This window comes from Neopsephotus bourkii, unplaced genomic scaffold, assembly GCF_033783945.1.
Source record: "Neopsephotus bourkii isolate Nb327-2 ecotype Australia unplaced genomic scaffold, CSIRO-AGI_Nbou_v1 NB_1656, whole genome shotgun sequence".
In the NCBI taxonomy this organism is placed as follows: Eukaryota; Metazoa; Chordata; class Aves; order Psittaciformes; family Psittacidae; genus Neopsephotus; species Neopsephotus bourkii.
In genome coordinates, this window is record NW_026902130.1 from 97,188 (window position 1) to 116,976 (window position 19,789).

At 38.1% G+C, this 19,789-nt stretch overlaps 1 protein-coding gene across 1 annotated transcript in view; it reads left to right on the top strand.

Moving 5' to 3' along the window:
- HIBADH (3-hydroxyisobutyrate dehydrogenase) overlaps positions 1 to 19,789 on the top strand; it is an 84,874-nt gene that overhangs the window by 62,607 nt on the left and 2,478 nt on the right. The window contains exons 5-7 of the mRNA XM_061375091.1: positions 8,310 to 8,443; positions 8,999 to 9,075; positions 16,051 to 16,207. Of these exons, the coding sequence (XP_061231075.1) occupies positions 8,310 to 8,443; positions 8,999 to 9,075; positions 16,051 to 16,207 (368 nt within the window). The remainder of the gene's footprint in view (positions 1 to 8,309; positions 8,444 to 8,998; positions 9,076 to 16,050; positions 16,208 to 19,789) is intronic.

Consider the following 19,789-nt stretch of genomic DNA (forward strand, 5'->3'; position numbering starts at 1 on the left):
ATAATCCTGTTAATATGTGCATTCCTTAATTCTGATTCAGTTTTTCAAAATGTACAATTTCATAGAGGTTAGAGATTTAATTAGTACCTGTAAACCATCTCTTAAAGTTTACCTTTTTGATTGTGGAGTACCGCTTTGAGTTGGCATTTGAGATGCACAAATTTGCCCATAAATAGGAATTGTAGGCCGTGATATGAATATCATGCAAGTGAATAATCATGTGCACATCACCATCCTTTCCTCAACTGAAAACAAATAAACTTTTCTTCTCTGGACTTTTTCACAATACTGTTTGTTAGGAAGTCAGAGCAGCTTATCCTTGCAGTCTTCTGTTGCTTTTTCAGCAGAAGCTGGGCCATTGTGATATTTATCTGAATTCAAACAAGGCTAATTAAAAGAGCTGCTGACAGTTGTTGTGATCTGACTTTGACTGGAGCTTGATGGTCATTATGGGTAAATAATGAACCAGGTCTGCAAATGTAGCAGCTGCCAACTTGGGATAGAAGAACAGCTATTGCGTCCAATTTAAGGATCTATCGACCGCTTCCCTTCTCCCTGCAGATCTCCTTCGTAGCAGAGAACTAATGTTTTCTAGTGCTTTGTTTTGTGGTTTCAGCTATTTCTGATATGGTCTATAATTTCCTCTTAAATATTTAACCTACTCCATTATTAGCTTTCAGAGTTAACAACTTTTCCATTGGGCTTTCTTTGCATTTTTATTTAGTTTTGTTTTGTGGGAGGGTTTTTTTTGTAGTTTGTTTTTATGTACAATGTAACTGCCTAAATAATGATGATAATGTGTATTTAATTTGCCTGTTGCAGCAGAATAAAAATCCACTAGGCTTTTTTCTTTTTCTAACAAATTACATAATTGGATTAAGCTGTAAAAGAGATGTTTCTACTTCCTTAGGCACGCTTTTGTCTGGAGTAATATTGAATGCTTGTTGAATAAATCTTCAAAGCACTAACCTGAACCTCCATTTCCATTTTTGTCGAAACATCACTAGTTTATGAGGTATGGTGATGCAAAGCTCTATTTATCAGAAGAGAGAAATAGCAATGACTTTCATTAAGGTGCACCTTCAAGTATGTTGTCACTTCATCACGAGCTTTGTCTTGTCCCATTAGCAAGCAGGAACAGTGCTTTAAAGTGAAAATGGCAAATTTTAATAATAGGTTAATTCAACTTTCTTCTAGAACCCCTGCCATTATAAATACAGTACAGGCATTTAAAAGCCACTACAGAATTTGATATACACAACAACTTGCACATCTACCCAGCATTTGCTCAGCTGCCATTAAAAAAGGCAGTGTGCATTATGTAAAATGTACGAAGGCGCGTGTGCATAGTGCATAATGCAGCAGAACTAGGGATCTTGCTGGGAAGAAATGATCCCAAGCGTGCCCCTAAAAGACAAGTCTTGCTTTGAGCTATAATGATGAAAAATTGCCCATTTATTTGTGTCTTTGCATTTCAGCAAAACCAAAACTTTGACTTGTTGTCTGTGGTGCCGCCGCAGGGGTTTTGTGCATGTATGTGTACATCCACGGGCGTTTCTGTGCTTGCTCTGGAAAGGCCAGCAATACGTTAACAAGGGGTTATGTTATGCTGGTTTATGTTAAACCAGATCACCCCCTAACATGTGTGGAACCATTCATCTGTGTCACCAAAACCCAAGAGAACATCTGACATGGACTTTGAAACAGAAACAGTGATCACTTACAAATCAAACATGGCACGCTCTAAACCGATTGTGCACGGCAATCTTTTCGAGAAAGGACAACTAATTGAACATGATAAAGTGTAAAGTTAATTAACACCCTTAAATTTGTTGATTACTTTCACGGGATTATATTGTTCGTTGAGGAGCAGCTTTCCATCCCAGCTGTCGCCTTTTTAGCGAATGTCGCTGGTAAACAATAGAGACACCATAACAAGTCGTAAATGGTCCCTGTGACAGCAGCCCCTTGTGAGGCTGCATCTGTAGAAAATGATTAGAACAATTGCATTTTAAAGACGGCTCACATTGCAGCCGGGTCCCATAGGCCCTCTTCTTTATCTCCACTGATGGCAGACTGGTTAAAACATTTAAGTTCTTTTGAGCAAATTAAGTGATTTACTGTGTTTTAGTTATAGAGCAGCAGAATAGCTTCATAGGTCCAGCTTTGATGCTGGTTTTTACAAAAGCCCACTGAGTGGTGTGTTGTGGGAGGTTTTTTCTGAGACTGTTCTGTTTACTTGTATCTTTGAAATAGATTGAGGATGGCAGATGTTGTCTATGAAACAAGTAGAAAAAATTGATGCCCTATTAATATGTTATTAAATAACTAGTATCGTCGTGGTTGTTTTAAATGTATAGTATGATCTGCGTTTAGTTCCAGGAGGGGTTTGTAGCTGATTTTGCCTATACATGTCTTTTAGTTGGTTTTGGATTTGTATACATAGAAAACAGTAGTAACCTTTTCAATTAATCTTTCCTTGTGTATCTGGGTTTAACTTTTTGTGAGTTGCAAAAGACAAAGTATTTCATGTGAGTTGGCAGGTACTTAGTAAGAACTTCTCAGTCGTTAAAAACACACACACAAGCTACACAGATGCAGGCTCTCAAGTTCAACCTATCTGAAGGAGAGCAAACATGACAAGAACTTGCTTGTTTGAGGCAACTACAGTCGCTTAAACTGCATTTTTGCAAAAATATTGGAATAAAGGACCAGTGTTCCCTTGCACCTGTATAATAGACAAAGCCTATTACAACTCTTAGGCTTGACATGTAGAACAGGAGAGAGGATTCAAACACTATCACCGTTTTTCTTGTTTACTTTTTTATCCAGTTTAGGTCACAAAACAAGTTGTTAAAATGGCTCAATAGAGTACCTGTTGAATAGAAAAATTATGGAATAGATGCTTTTTTCCTAAGCTGCTTGAAGCCATAGCCCTCATCTCCAGCCTGTCTTTTGAAGTCTCTGAAGCAGCTGTGTTCACATTGTCTCAGTTTTATTTCTCAACTTTGTCTGCAGCAGGTTTTTTTTATCTGCAGGTGCAAAGCAACAGTGATTTCAATATTTTGGCACAAGGGTACACTTGGGTGCTCTCTGTTTTCAGCAGTGTAACTGTTTTCAGTATTAGTACTGTGATGGTGCTGTAATGAGTAGCCTTATAATACCACTTCTTTTTAACTCATTTGTACTCTGTTCTTCTTATGGAAATGTAATAAAACTGAAACCAAAACCAGATACTTTCATGTAACATCTTTACATCAACATCTTTTCTCTAGCAAATTATACCTTTAATGATCAAACTGAAAACAAGATACTTTAATGATGTAGCTATGGAGTTAAGACACTTAATCTGGAAACATGAGTGGCAAATTACAAGACTTTTTCCAACATGTTAAAAACTGTTGTAATAAGCACAGAAGAGTGAGTATTGAAGGGTAAGTTGGCTACTGAACTGCCTGGCCTGGAGGCTAAAGCTTGTTAGGTCACCTCTAAACTGTCCCAAGATATCTGCAACCAGTTACTGTTCTCATATGTGGGCTTCTAAGCCTCCATTCACATTTTCGTTTATATTCTGAACTCAGTAATTGCTCTGCACCAGGTTCACTGAGCAATCCATTGGCAATCAAAGTGAGAATCATGTGGATTGAACTGTTCCTTGCCCCACAGGTAACTCAGCCAGATGCAACAGGATGCTTTGAAGAGCAGTTGTTTATGTACCTCTTTTGATAAACTAATTTTTCAGATCTTAGTCCAAAACTTTCTATTCCCGAGTGGGAAACCCATCTCTAGATACGTATGCCATAGTGCACTGCTAGTCTGTAACTTCTCACCATGTTTTATCACGGATTAACTTTTTGCATGCCACCTCACTAGCTAGATCTCTTATAATATTTATCTGCAGACCTGTTCCTGACAGTTTATGTCTCTGGGAAAAATTCTGGTGGTGTTATGACCATCTGACTTGATGTATGACCTACTGAGCTACTCTGTGGGATCTGTTGGTGTGACCTCCTTAAAGGGTTCTGCACAAAGATGTGGGGAAGTCATACTAGAGAGGCCACATGTAGGACTGCAGCCATGGGCTCCAGCAGTCTTGCTTTGCAATGGAGGGAGTCTTACACATGCTAATCACAAGTACAGTTTCTCAGAAAACTATCCCTGACAATGAGAAGAGGCTTTTAGTATCTTAGAAAGAGCAAATAGATTCTGAAGGATTAATCAGCAGTGGTACATAAAGCAGTGCCTTAGGAGGTAAAATGTCTTTAAAAAAATCAAAATATGGAAAATAATCATTAGCTTTTTTAAGTTACATCAGCTGCTCCGCTTTCTCCATTTCTGTCTTTAGTATTAGAACCTGATAATACTTTACTGGCTTGTGTTGTTGGTATGGAATCTGTGATTGTGAAATAAAGCTGTGCGTTCCCATCTCATGATTTTTTATTTCTATTTTTAGCTGAAGTTAGTTTCTGCACTGCTAGACTCCCTGCCAATTTTGGGGTGGGTTTTTTTTAATTGCCAGCGTTACAAATTTGCTGTGTTGCTTGTTTAATTCTGATAAAATAGCTGATAGTTGACAAGGATTCTGGATGAAAAAAATTACCAGGTTTTAAATTGAATTTAAATTTAAATTTTAAATTAATTTAAATGAGTTTTTGGTTTTTTAAAGAGAATTTTCCAAGCCTTCTACATTATACAACAAATTGCTCTTTTTTTTTTCTACTTAACTAATTTATTTTTTATACTTGAAAAGTAAGCGTTTGAACAAGTGAGAGAGTGCAGCTGTCAGAAGATTAACCAGCTGAAAACTATTGTCAGCATTAATTTTGCTCTAATAAATGACTCTCTGAAGCTATTTAGCAGTCTGTAATCTAGATACAAGGCTATTGACCTATGATGGATAGTACTGGATTTTGTTTGTAAGCTTTGACTTAAATTGTCTACTTAATTTGCTGCAGGTCATATCACAGGATTAGTGGTAAAGGCCATTATGTGGTTTGAATAAAAATAGCTAGAGGAATGGAATGAAAATCATTGTTTTTATTAATGTAGCAGTCTTTGTGGCCATGTACATAGTAAACTAGTAGCCAACAAGATGACAATGACCTATTTGTGTTAGGGTTTGCTCTTAGCCCAGTCCTGTGAGTTACGTGGGGAGGAGTTGTTAAGTAAGATTAAGGATTGGGTACAAGTAGGGTGCCTTTCAACCTGAGCAGGAAGAGATTTACCACTCCAGATATTGCAGTGCCTCATAGACTGATACTTTGTAAATCTATGGGTCTGACCAAGTTCTTCTGGATGCTCCAGTTCTGGGCTCACCAGTGCAAGAAAGATACAGATTTACTGGAGTGGGTCTGGCTAAGCCCCGTGGAGATGATGAAGGGACTGAGCATCTTTCATTAGAGGAGAAAGTGAGAAAGCTGAGACTGTATACCACAAAGAGAAGGCTCAAGGGGCTGTAAAAACCTGATGAGAGAGAATGAGAAGAGGGAGCTGGACTTTTCTCTGTAGTGCCCAGTGACAGGACAGGAAGCAATGGGCAAAAATTAAGACAGGTGGTGATCGTAGGAGGTCCCTTCCAATCCCAGCAGTCCTGCAATCCTGTGGCTCTCGGTTGTAATATAGGTTGAGCAGCTACTTCATCAGTGGAAGCCTCTTTCCTCTACTCTGTTGCTTATTTTCTCATAATTGTAGGCTTTTCTTATTTTTGAGACCTTGATCTGTCAAATTTATCTGAAATTATTTGGTGACTTCAAAAGATGGTGCATGTTGGAAAGCAGGATCAGGGAAATCAATGCGTAACAGATACAGAAAGGGGCATTTGTAGACACAGAGCAGTTGCACAAAGACAATGCATCAAGTGAAATTTTTATGGGAAAGCAAACAAACATTCTTAAAATTCTTCACTGTGAGGAGCTGCAGTGTAACTGTCCTCAATGTCAGAAAGGAAGGCCAATGCCAACCACTTCATTCTTTTGCTGTGGTATAGTGCTTACCTAAGGCTTAAAGTTGAGATAAGCTTTGATTAGTGTGCTATGATTGCACACTTTATCAGAATCTTTTGTGCACTAACTTGGATGCCATGGTGGCTTAGTTGTAGATTTATTATTTTATCTTTCTGATGTTTTATCCTGCATAATTTCATTTATTAATGAGAAACAAGGAAAACAGAAATGCCCTGTGTAAGTTACTTTAACAGAATAACTTTCTGTTGTTTGAGGTTCAACTGTATTTTTTGTTCGTTTGTTTTACAAATCTCTTCAACTAATAAACTTTTTAAGAGTGCATTTTCATTTGTTCCTACACAACATCTAGCTCAGCGCAGGCAGTTCCAGTTACACTTTGGAAACTATTTCAGTTGAAACATTTCTTAATGTTTATTATGGTAGCTAGTTCATGACAAAGAATTATGAACCACAGCTGGAGAGCAGCCTGGCTTACTGTAGAAACAAAATGGTCCACCACGTGGAGTAAGAACAAGTTTTCACTTGGGCATTCTGTTTGTAAGAACACCGTACCTAGTTGAGCACATTTAATTTGAAAGCAGGTCATCATCTGCAGCTGTATATCCTAACAGGCCAAAGTCTGATGTATAGCACAGAAAATGTATTGTAGCTGTGCTTCTTGACAAAGTGAAAAATAATGAGGAAGCTGATGTGTTCATCAGTTTGGGCCAAATTTTCCTAGCAGCTAGCAGTTCTATCCGTTAAATGTTGTGGATAAGATTACGGTTGTATCAGTAATTCAGAATTAGGCCTCTTTTAAGAAATAGTATATTTCATGGAGATTATAAGTATCACATGAAAAAAAAATGCTGGTTTTGTCCTTAGGAGCTGTATAATAAGTTCAAGGTCCTACATCTGTGTTGGGGGTAATCCCAGGCACAGGTTGGGCAGTGAAGGAATTGAGAGCAGCCCTGTGGAGAAGGACTTGGGGGGGGTGTTGGTTGATGAGAAACTAAACATGAGCTGGCAGTGTGTGCTTGCAGCCCAGAAAGCCAACTGCATCCTGGGCTGCATCAAAAGGAGCATGACCAGCGGGTCGAAGGAGGTGATCCTGCCCCTCTACTCTGCTCTTGTGAGACCTCACTTGGAGTATTGTGTGCAGTTCTGGTGTCCTCAACATAAAAAGGACATGGAACTGTTGGAACAAGTCCAGAGGAGGCCACGAGGATGATCATGGGGACTGGAGCACCTCCCATATGAAGATAGGCTGAGAAAGTTGGGGCTGTTCAGCCTGGAGAAGAGAAGGCTGCGTGGAGACCTCATAGCAGCCTTCCAGTATCTGAAGGGGGCCTACATGGTTGCTGGGGAGGGACTATCTGTTAGGGGCTGTAATGACAGGACAAGGGTTCAATCTTAAACAGGATATTTAGGTTGGATATAAGGAAGAAATTCTTTACTATGAGTGTGGTGAGGCACTGAAACAGGTTGCCCAAGTTGTAAATGCTCCCTGGCAGTGTTCAAGGCCAGGCTGAGCAGGGCCGTAAGCAGCCTGGTCTAGTGGGAGGTCATCTAGTTCCAGCCCCCTAAAACGGATGCTTTCCAACCCAAATCATTCTATGATTCTGTAATCAAAGAGCTGTGGTGTGCGCTTACTGACATGTGGTAAAGATAGGGCAGACTTACAGGAGCTATATAGGAACAAAACTGGGAATAGTGTGTTTGTGTGTGTGTGTGTGAGAATCATGTTTACATTGTTTTTTACAGAGTTCTTTCTGTCTTTCTGTATGTGTTAAGTTTAGGAAACGTAACACAAAGTTTCTGAAATTAGGTAGAATTTCGCTTCAGATTAGAAACATAGCAGACTGCAGAGGTTCAGAAGGCTTGGTTTTATATGCCTGTGTCTTTTAGATGTTCAATTATGTGAAAATCAGGAAGCATAATGAAAATTAGCCTAGGTTTGGAAAAGCTGATAAGAGTTAACTTTGTCAATAGTCGTGTGGGGAGAGTAGTGTGACAAAATTTTTATTCAGTAGTTCAGACACAGTGAATTTTGTGGGGTACGAAGGTGCAGGAAGGATTCATTGTTTCTGCATATGGAGCTACAAAGAGCAGCGTTGTCAGTTTTCTGCATGTCTTGTGAATTGTTTATCTGCCAGTATGCCTGAAAGATAAGGTGACCAAATGTTTGAGAATTAAGATCTCTGATCCTGTAAGTACTGGGACTATAGGCTTACTTTTACATAGACTTTGAGAAGTTCATTAAGCACGTAACTTTTACATCATCACACCTTTACTGGTAAGATAAACTACACAAGTTGGGGTTTTTTTCCAAACAGTGATGTTAAATCCAGTGTTGCCTTGATTCAGGTGTTGGAGCTGCTCGGGCTGGAAACCTTACTTTCATGGTTGGTGGAGTGGAACAAGAGTTTGATGCTGCCAAAGAGTTGCTGACATGCATGGGTTCTAACGTGGTCTACTGTGGAGCGGTTGGAACCGGACAGGTAATGCTTCCTGAGGCATTGCTAGCTACCTCGATCTTTTATTTTTATCACTTTGTTTTTCTTTACTGATGCCTACTCTTTTATTCCAGAACTAAAAGCATGTTAATATATCTTTATACTTGTTTGATTGTTTCCTTGTCTTCAACCATGTGTTTATGAAATAACCTCATGGCACTCTTCTCCACCATGTTGTATAGTTTAGCATCAAAACATCTGATGTGGTACTTCTCCACATTGGCTTGATACTATACTTCTTAGAGAACACAGGTTTAATTTTGTTTCTTCTGAATTTAAGTTTACTGGATGTTCTGAAGGACAGAGAGCCCCTTACATGCCATGTATACTAATTGATCTATTGTACTAAGAAAAAAAGGAACCGTAGGGCAGCTTTCATTGACTTTATGCTGTCGTAGATCTGTGCTTACTGCTGCTGCTTTTAGAAGAGAGCTGTCAAAACAGATTTGATCATACTGTCCCAGACCTAGTTAAAGAAGATTCTTACATGTTAGGTCTATGAAAATGCAGAAACTAATTGATGGTTTAACTTATTTTCAGGCTGCAAAGATCTGCAACAACATGCTTTTGGCCATCAGTATGATTGGAACTGCTGAAGCAATGAATCTTGGAATCAGGTTTGTTTGATTTATGCTATTGGATTGAAACATTTTCACTGTGTTAACAGTTTTTGTGGTTTACGGTTGACTTTTGCTGAGAGAATGATGGTTAGATGGCATAGATAAACTTTTGCCGAAAGTTCTCTTATAAAACATGCTAAATGGATTATTTTACAGGAAGTATGGCTCTGCACAACATGAATATTCTCTTTTATTGGCTGTATAGGTTGTTACATTCTGCATCTGAAGTTACGAGTTCATTTGTTCTGCTGTAGTGCAATGTACAATAATGTTTATCTTGCATTATAAACATGTAGAGGTAATATAAAGGTGACTGTATTCTAAGCTAATGTACAGTGTATTCAGAGTATTACACTCCCATATGGCTTATTTACTTTGCTAAATTGTTCCAAAATATGTTGTAAAGTAAAATTTCTAGTACAGTGTGTGTATTAAGTTTCAAAGCATAAAAAAGAATATCTACCTTTCTGTTTTACTTTATCTCTGCAGTTTGTCCTAATTGCCAAAACTGCTACTTTGTCAAACGGATGGAGCATGCTCCACTGCATTCTTGTCAATGCTAAAAGTACCATTTCTTTTCTAGGAGGTAATACATTTGACTTTAAGTGGCAGCATATTGAAGCAAAATTATTTTTCCTTTCCAATTGTAAGCTATTTATTTTGCTGTGGTCTTTGGGATTTTGTTTTGTTTTCCAATAGAGTGCATGCAAGTACCAGTTCAGTATCACAAAATTTGAACTTTTCATAAGTTTTCTTAGCCAGATCTAAATAATTCGCAAATTTATAAACAGGCAAGTTTTATGTTTAAAAAGATTATGCTGCAATTGTGTATATTTTAAGGTCTCTTCATGAATTATTTATTTGCACAGTTGCATCCTGAAAGTTGGCCTGCTAAAACTACAAATACCATAGATACTTACCAACTGGGCTTTAGACTATGTGTTTGTGTGGATATGATACACTATAAAAGCCAGCAAGAGGGCATCAAGTGCTTAAATAAATAAAAAAAGAAGGCCTACATATGCACACATACACAAGGCAATGTAATGGATTCACATTTCCTCTTAATTACCATATCAAGATGCAGTTGTTTTATTGAATTGCCCTTGTCTCAGATGTTAGACTATCTTGACCTATTAAGTTGTCATGTTGTAATTGAGATAAAAGAGGAATTTGCTTTGCATCAGTGCTAATTGGTTTATCAATATCCTGTACCATTTACATTTTAAAATTGAGAGTCTGTAAGATACTGAAGCATGTCTGCATCAAGCTATAATAAAAACAGTAGCATTGTTTACAACTGTTGTAGTCCAATGTAGTGTAAAGCTTTCATCAGGTTCTGGTTTAAGTCATTGTTCACTTAATACAGCATATGCAACTGATTTTTCATTATATTTTTATCTACATTTGTAGGAATTACTAGAGTTACAATTTGAGATAAAATCAAGAGATTTGGAAGGCACATATTCTGGGCATGTAAGCCCTGTGCAGAATGAGTTGGTGTCTGCCGGCACTGTAGCTTGAAGAGTTCAGAATTTTCATTTTAAATTTTGTCCTTTTGCAGTTTAAATTTTGACTGAATTTATAGTTAGCATTTCTAAACAGAAACCCAGTGTGAAGGTGACAATATGCAAGCTTTCCTACCCTATAATCATGGTAATCAAGGAAGAACTGTACTTATTGTAGAAGAAACCCAAATTATACAAAGAGCAGAGTCTTGTTTAGTCTGAAAAAGCTGCATGAGGTTTACAACAGAGGCAGTAATTTAAAGTCTTATGAAGTAATTTAGAGCCCTTGCATTGATCTTAATGTGCTGTGATTTAAATCCGGGAGAAGATGGCTTCTGCTTGTAACTAAAATAAGAGCTTTCCGCTTCTGGTGCGTACAGATTTCTTACGTACAAGTTCACAGTTGAAGTTGTAATTCTAAGTTTTGCTGTATTAATACATTTTTATTTATTTATTTTTTAAGTCTAAAACTAGAAGGATAGTGTGGCTGCCTCATCTGGAGAGAGTAGAAGCTGAACCTGATTTATTAGATTGATGCATATCTGGTGAAGAAACTCTGACTTTGACCTAATAAAGGACACTGGAATTCTAAAAAATTCATAATAGGAATTAGGGAGCTTAGACATGTTCTCAACTTTAGATAGAGTATAAAATATTGTCATGCCATGCACTGTGTATATCTGCAGCATCATTTAAATCTTGAGGTTTAGGCACTTTGGATAATTAATTATTCAAAAAATTGCTGACTGAACTAGATGTAGCTAGAAAGTCATATTACAGCAGCTTCCAGAAACCAATATCTACTCTGAGCTAATACTGTCACAATGTCCTCAAAACAGGGTGGTATTAATTCTATTAATAAGCCACCTTTTCTCTAACGTTTTCATAAACCACGTAGTCTAAATTTTCATGTTCTGAAGCAGAGAGTTACTGGTTTATTCATTTCAGATTTTTAAGTTACATCTGCTATTGGTTTATTTATTTCATATTTGAAGTTACAGGATTTTTCCAAGCTTCAACGTAAGTAGTAAATAGAATGTGGTGGGGAGGAAGGAAAACAGACATTAATGAGCAAAAATTCCACAGTGAACTCCCAGCAAAATAGGCAATACTGCTGTGTAGCTTCTGAATTTATATTTCACTCATTTTTCTGCTTTAACATCACCTTTATGTACAAATCATCTTCATTAACAAATGAAGATGTGTGGTTTCATTGGAAGTGATTTTGTTTAAATTTCAAACTAACATTAAAAAAAAATCTATCATGAGTTCTGACCATTGAAATTCTGCTTTTGTTGTAGTTTGGATTTTTTCCATTAATTTCTTGATGCTTTACAAATGGTGCCACTGAAAGTTAGAACGTGTGGCAGGCATTCTGGAAATGAATTCACATTGTCATTTGTATTTTCTTTTTGTTCTAGCATGAAAGAGCAACTTGTCTGTAGAAGAATCTTGAGTAGATTTTGCTATACAGTTTTACAGATAGTGTGGATATTGCAAAATGCCTTACTGACCATGTCAAACCAACACACAGAGTACATATAAACTTCATAAATAAGAAATAAAAATATTAGGTGATACTGTCCACAGCCAGAGACTATTTTTCTTTTTGCTGGTCATCTCGGTGTCAGTAACTTTCTTTTAGTGAGCCCTGAGTTCCAGTGGTGTAATGTGAAATACTAGCAAAATAAAGATCAGAAATTAAGTACTCTTAATACCTGGTTTGTGTTCATGTCAGGTGGAAGTTGCTGCCTCCCAAGCAGTTTGCCATCCCTTCAGAAACTGCCTGCACAGGCACAGGGAAGGGCTTATATGGCAACACAAGGCAGGGCAAGATTGTTTAATACGATTGGGATATAAGGGACCAGGAGAGGAATAAGGGCTCTATGGTAAATAACCTCACTGCAAAATCACTTTTGGGCTTCCCACAGTGAGGGTTCTCTGTGAGGGGGGCCTGCAGACGCACCCAGATTTATGCTAAAAGCTGCAAATACAGCTCTTTCCTAAGCAATTTTACTGTGTATGGATTTGTGCCTGCTTCCTTTTTAAGATATATAAAGTGAAACAATGGTAAAAGAACTTTGTCCTCTGCTGCTAAGTCTAAATGTGGTTCAGTCTCTAGATCTGGTTTCTGTGAGCACCCATGGATTGTAGTGGAAGACATGAGCAGAAAATGGGAGTCAACAGCACAGAGAGGAGCATATGCTGCAGGCTGAGGGATGATTAGCCCTGGGCACATCCCCTAGAAAGAGTGCCTTGAAAAAAGAGAGCACTGAAGCTCTGATGTCTTCGGCATGGAGCTATAGCTAAGTTTTGTGAAAGTTAGTAATGACACTTGAAAGCACTTACCTTGTTTAAATTGCCAATGGCAAAGTCATTTTTAGCTGTGGTAGGATGGTCCTAAGGGTCTGCTTGAGTATTTGCAATTTCATATGGTATTTGTCCAAAGCACCTTGAGACAGGAAACTCTCAATAGTTCAGCTACTTCAGTTGTTACACCTTAAAATGAGACAAGGATGTATCTTTTTTGTGAGATGCCATTTAATTTTTCTGTCTGTTCCAGACTGAAATATTGGAGGAGTGTATGAAAATTACAGTACATGGTTTTATCAAAGCTAGGAAAACTTGAGTTTTGAGAAGTGGCTCAGAGGGATCCTATTTTAACCTTTTTGGGGGGTGTGCGTGTATTTGTTGCTGAGTTTCTGCCGTTCAGTTCATTAGGAGTGTTATTGAAGAAGCGTTGATTTGAAGGAAGCAATTGTTTTTGCTCTATTATAAGTACAATTATACATGGGTTTCTTTTCTGCTTATAAGGGAGAAGAATATTTTGGTAATTGTAAATTCACACGCGCATGCACAAGCTCTTGCCACGTCCAATGGCAAGTTGTTATGGGGACTGGCAGACTGTCATCATTTTGATAGCTTGAGCAGTATATCTCTTGAACAGAAATGGAGCTCTTATGCAGAGAGTATCGTATGTTCCCAGCCAATTTACAGGGAAACAGCAATAACATTTTATCATGGTTGAGAGCCCAGTAGCTGCTTCCTATTAAACTTGCCCTTTCAGATACCTGTCTTGGATTAATTTGTTGATTTCAAATGGAAACTCAGTCTTCTCCACTGAAGCATGTCTTTCTAGGATAGACTCTCCCTGAATGACAATTACTGTATATTCTAGCTGGTTTCAGACCATTACAAGCTTTGGGCACAGTGGAAGACAGAGGACTTCTTCAGTAACTGATTTTAATATATGTCTAATTTTAACAGTCAGTTATATATGCACCAGTGGATGAATCCTCAGAAAGATGAAATGCAAAGCACTTCTAACTTGCTGTTATTAATGATACACTTGCTGCAAAGGAGGAAAAAAAAATATGTTCAGGTCTCCTGAAGAGAATCTGTGTGGTGTTTAAGAGCAATGAATTTTGAAGAGGCAGGGATTTTAAACTGACACCATATTCCTTTTTCTTTTTCAAGAGCAAAAATGTGCCAGCTGTAGTGCAGACAGTATTTCACATATCTGTATAATACACACATATCTTTTAAAGTATACTTTCACACTGTGAGAAGAGCATTCTTTGGGAAGGTTATATGCATTTTGAAATAATAAGCGCTCTGTCTTGCAGCGTACTCTCAGCTGTAATTATGGGCCTCTGCATGCAGCTAGATAAGGCACAGGCAGGCATTACATTGTTAAAAACACTGACCTGGGTGTAACAATGATAAGGAAACAAACAAGCCAAGAGATTCGTTTTGGCCAAAAAAAAAAAAAACAACCTCTGTGTATTTGAAAGCTCAGGTATTTCCTGCTCCCGGGGTGGGTTTTTTGAATTACAGTTAAAGCTGTTATTCAGACTGGCTCTTGATGAAGATTTTGATGCACTGTGTAAGATGAAAGTACAATTCAAATACTGTGAAAATATATTGGTGCTGGAATATTTGGGGTTTGGGGATTTTTTAATGGTAAGTAAATGGCCATTGAAAGCATTCAGTTGAGTCAGATGGTTGGAAAAAAGTGGGGAGGAGAATAAAGCTTGATCCCATTCAGGCCAGCAGGGGACTTCCCATTGAATACCAGGGACTGCTGCAGCAACTCATAAATAAAAGTGCACAGCAGTAATGCTAAAAAGCTACCTTTGCGGTACAGAAAGTGATCCTAATGCTTTGTATTAGAAGGGCAAAATTGTAGGAGACACGTGCCGTCACAGGAACAGTAGCCATGCTGCAGGGCCCACTGTCGTAAGTGTATTTTTCAAATCTGAAATATCTACTAGAATAAATAGACATCAATTTTAGCAACTGTTTCATTGATAATGAGCTTTTCTCATCTACAAATTAAAGCCTTAGGTGCTACAGCACCTGGAAATGGTGCTAGGATTGCCATGGCTAAGGAGATCTGCAAAAAGTCTGTGGTTTTAGAGCTAATGTAAAAAGTGTTGACTTCTATAAAAAAACTTTATAGAAGGTTGTGCTAGATCCTTTTTAAAATGTCCTGTTCTCATCTTGGAGTGTTACTGGAGATAATTCCCTTGCTTTCTTTTTTTGTCAGGAGTGTAACTGAATGTTTGTACAGGGCCAGGTAAACTACTGCTGCTTGTCATTGGTATAAATGTAGTTGGTGTAAAACTACACTTGCAACTTCATATTAGCATAAATATGAATTCATAAGAGACTTAATTTCCTATAATACTGAAGAACTTTCAGGGTCTACACTGAGCAGCAGCTTATGCCATCAGCTCCATGATAGAACAAATGATGTTTCTACTGACAAGCTTTGTTTTATTGGGATCAGTAACCTTATCAACAGTTGACCCAGAACTATAATGCATGTTTGCGAATAGATAACATATGTCACAGAGCCAGATTTGCATAAGTATATAATGATTTAATAATAACAAATCAAAGAATGTACAGATGTATACAGCAGTAGTATTTTTTAAGAAGTGTAGCATTTCTGTTCACATTAAAGCAGGATCATTTGCATTATCTTAAATCAAAAACACGCTAGTGTTCACTTATAAACACATCACACAGGTACTTTCACGGTGCCACATTTGCTTGTGCTTTTTTTCCTTTGTTCAGCTTTAGAGAATATAATTTTGATAGGAGGAACAAGTAGGTGACCTAATAAGTAGCAGAACAGAAAATGCCTTTCAGTAATTGAAATACAAGGGAACTAATGTTCACTGAGGACCTTTATTTTGTTTGCACTTTCAGAATTGCTAGGTGAAGGGGATGTGCTTAGTACAAAAGGAAAAAAGGTCTGAAAACCTACTGCTTAAATGGTGAATTGATGTTCTTTAATTTAAGATGCAGCATCCCTACCCCCAATATCAATACTCTGTCATTTTTCATGACTTATAATAAAGGGAGAGAAATGATTGTAGGGTCCTAAGATATAAAACAAGTCACCCATGTCTTGTGCATTTTGGCATTAACACTTTTTTCCCTTGACCTTTGACAGATTAGGCCTTGACCCAAAGCTACTGGCCAAAATCCTAAATATGAGCTCAGGTCGTTGCTGGTCAAGCGACACATACAACCCTGTTCCTGGAGTGATGGAAGGAGTGCCATCTGCTAATAATTATCAAGGTGGCTTTGGAACAACACTCATGGCTAAGGTATGTAACAGTTGCATTTAAAGTATGTACACTTGCTTCTCTCTGGGCTTCTAGCAAATGTTCTTCTCACTGAAAATTTATGATTACAGGGAAATATGTGTGCATGAACATAGGGGAAGACAACATCTTACGGTGGCTCTGAATTAATGTAGGGGGCTTTTCCTTACCCTCTAGACCCTTTCTGTCCACAATTACTGCTGAGACACTCAGTGAGATTATATGCACTGTCTTTTTGAGTTCTGCCTTAATCCAGGAGTCCTGATGGACACGTGTGTGTGGCAAGCATTCAGCAAGCCATTTAGGTACCTTTTCCATGACTGCACTACAATTCAGGAACCTTGAGCTCAAGAGAACAGTCCAGGGAAATCCAGGTGACCTAAGTAGGTGTGAATAGTGGCATAAACACTAAGATTTTGGGCTTAATCTCTTCTATATACCTTAAACTGTGCTACTGGACTAGCATCCCTTTTCCTTGCTAAGGCAACTGCCTATGTGCTTGTCTTCTGCCTAAGGCCATTTGTAATGCAGAAAAAAGCCAGATTTCAACACACACCCTGCAGACTGATTTTTCTGCAGGTATCACCATGCTGTGAGCTCTACTGAATTGTCTTTGTTGGTGGCAGACGTAGTGCTTCTTCTTATGAATAATAACCTCGTATTCTAAATTACTTGTCCACAAAGTGAGAAATCTGGTCCTTCTCAGTATGAGGGAGTAAGTGGGAAGTAAGTCCTTCTCAGTATGAGGAAGTTGTAACCTACAGTTATCCTACCCCAGGAGAATGCACTTACTGCCATGCTCTTGGCTGTTCTAGGAAAATCTCTCTTCTGAGCCGCTCTGTGGTCAGGAAAGCAAAGCTCTTATAGGCCAAAGGAAAGTAGGCAAGGAGGTCAGGGCCTACATCCCACTGATGAGGACACACAGCTGGAGGAGGGAGCTATAGAACTCTTGACTGTTGAACTACTTTGTGTTCAGTGCAGTGGTCGCCTAAGGCAAATTATGAAATCAACCCTGGAAGAGAGCTCTCATCTAAGCATGCAAGTGCAATAAGTCTTTTCACACTGAATATTAGTATCATGGGGATACTGTGCTGAGGGAAGCATTTGTGTTCATACATGGAATCATAGGATGATTTGGATTGGAAGTGACCTTAAAGATCATCCAGTTCCAAGCCCTCTGCCATGGGCAGGGACATCTTCCACTGGAACAGGTTGCTCGAAGCTCCATGCAACCTGGTCCTTGAACAGATGGGGCAGCTACAGCTTCTCTGGGCAACCTGTGCCAGTGGCTCACCACCTTCATAGTGAAGAATTTCTTCGTAATACCTAATGTAAATCTACCCTCCATCAGCTTAAAGGCATTCCCACTTGTCCTGTCACTACATGCTCTTGAACAGTGCTATGTTACACTATATGGATGTAAGACCACTTGAATGAGACAGCTGATCATGTTCAGGATATTATTTGATGCAAGGGTGACCTCTTCTATGACACTGCTCCTTAATTTGTGGAAAGACTTCTGCTATGTCCATTTCATCCTGGTATGTGACACATCACGTAGATTGTGAATTGAGTTGGAGAATTTTTTTCTGGGAAATACGGAGCATGCTTTTGCCACTTAAGAAAAAAGCTATATTCAAACGAGAAAGAGGTAGGCACAACCCTGAGGTTGAGAAGAAAATACTTCACAATGAAAATGTACGAGTGACTCAGTAACAGTCAATAAACACAGTTACTAGATTTCAAGTTACTGCTCACGTATCAAATACATAGAAGTCAAAGGTTTTCTTAAAAATATTTTGTCGGGAATGGATGTGTCAGGAATGGATGTGTCAAGCGAAGCCAGAGGATCCTTATTTTAAGTGTTTGGGACAGAAACATTTGTCAGACGCCTCAGAAAAGCTCTTCAGTCTTGAAATCTCATCCTGAAACATAGAATTTGGTCACCTTCGTATGAAACCTGTTCCAAAGATTTTGCATTTAAAAAATCTAGTTTGCTTCGCCTCTCCATCTTTGTGTCCAAGGCATTGAAGGCCAGAAGTTCCATCATCCATTCACAGCACAGTTGCTAATTAAATGTCATCTTTGAATCCTGAAAAGAGGTAGATTTATGTCATACTATTCTTGAGTCATGTCAGGACAGCCTTTCAGCTGTATTCCCAATGGCAGTTTCATTTATGTCAGTAAAGGTAAGGAACCAGGTATTTTCCAAAGTAAGCATTGGAAGCAGATTCTGAAAGAGAATTTGGTTCCCTATTCCAAGCTGAGAAAAAGTGATTAGAATAGTTGGTACAGTGAGACATCTGGAAGATGTCAGTTCCAGTGAGTATGACAGGAGCCATAAACAATTATCTGATTTTTACTTTTCCATAAAGGTCAGCAAAAGGCAAATTTATTTCAGAGCTGTTTTGTACTATTTCACTCAAAGAACTTCCAAACTCAAGACAAAAGGTGCAAAACACTTCACAGCCTGAAAACTAAACATAAGCTTTACTTACATTTTGTTTGGTTGGTTTTTTTTTCCTTCAAAGATCTAATTTGTAGAATGGAATTAAAAAAAAACCAACCTTCCTGCACCTTGGCATTAGGAGTACTTGTCAATTTCATTATTGATACCTTAGCTGATGTTTCAACCATCTTGGAGACAGAGTTTCATTATCAAAGTGAACAGACCTGATCTATAAATTTATACTTGTGCTAGCAGTCTATTTATTCAGAATTTTCAGGGATTGCTTCTGTGAATGTCCCTTAAGGAAGAAACATATCACAATCATCCCTACCAAAAACAAGCACCTTCACTAGTTTGAAGTTAGCTATTTTGCCATTCTACTGTTCCATTACATGATTTAAGCTTTTCTGAATAAATGGATAATATGGTAATAGGTTTCACATAAAGGGCTTAGAAGAGGCTAGGAATATGTCATGGAATATCTTACTGTAAGTGATGTTAAAGTAACTGTTCCTGGATTTGTCAGGTCATCAGTCTTTCAACAGAATTGCTAGACAAGGAGGAATGATCTGCCCTGATGCAGATGAAGAATATTTTGGTCCCTGTGACATCTGATACGTATGTTTTTCCCATTTTCCTAGATCTTGAAGTCATTCGAGGGTAATAGGAAGAGTAACTATAATTCTGATTTGTATCAGAATGACCTTTATAGAGCCGATTTACAGATCAAAGTGACATTTAGAGAGTAGAGTAAGATCTTGAATTTCCTTGTGCTAATTCAAATCCAGACACACAGAAAGTAAAGACCTGTCTTGTAAGTCATCTCTGAGAAGCCAAAGGTGCATTCAGCAGTACTACAGTCACTCAGTTCTTCTGTATCAAAGATTTGTTATTAAAAAAAAAAAAAGTTAAAACACATCAAATTTTATAAACCACCATAGTACTGGATGGACAGAAAATCCAGGCATTTCCTAGTAACGCTTGAGAGGTTCTTTAGCAGCTTTCTTAAAATGTGGGCCACAAACTGATTTTGTTAGCAAGACACTGTGTGCAGGCATTTCTTTCATACTTAGACAGGAGATCTGTTTATATATCTAAGCCCTTATTAGCTTTTCCTTCTTTGGTTGCTTTCATGT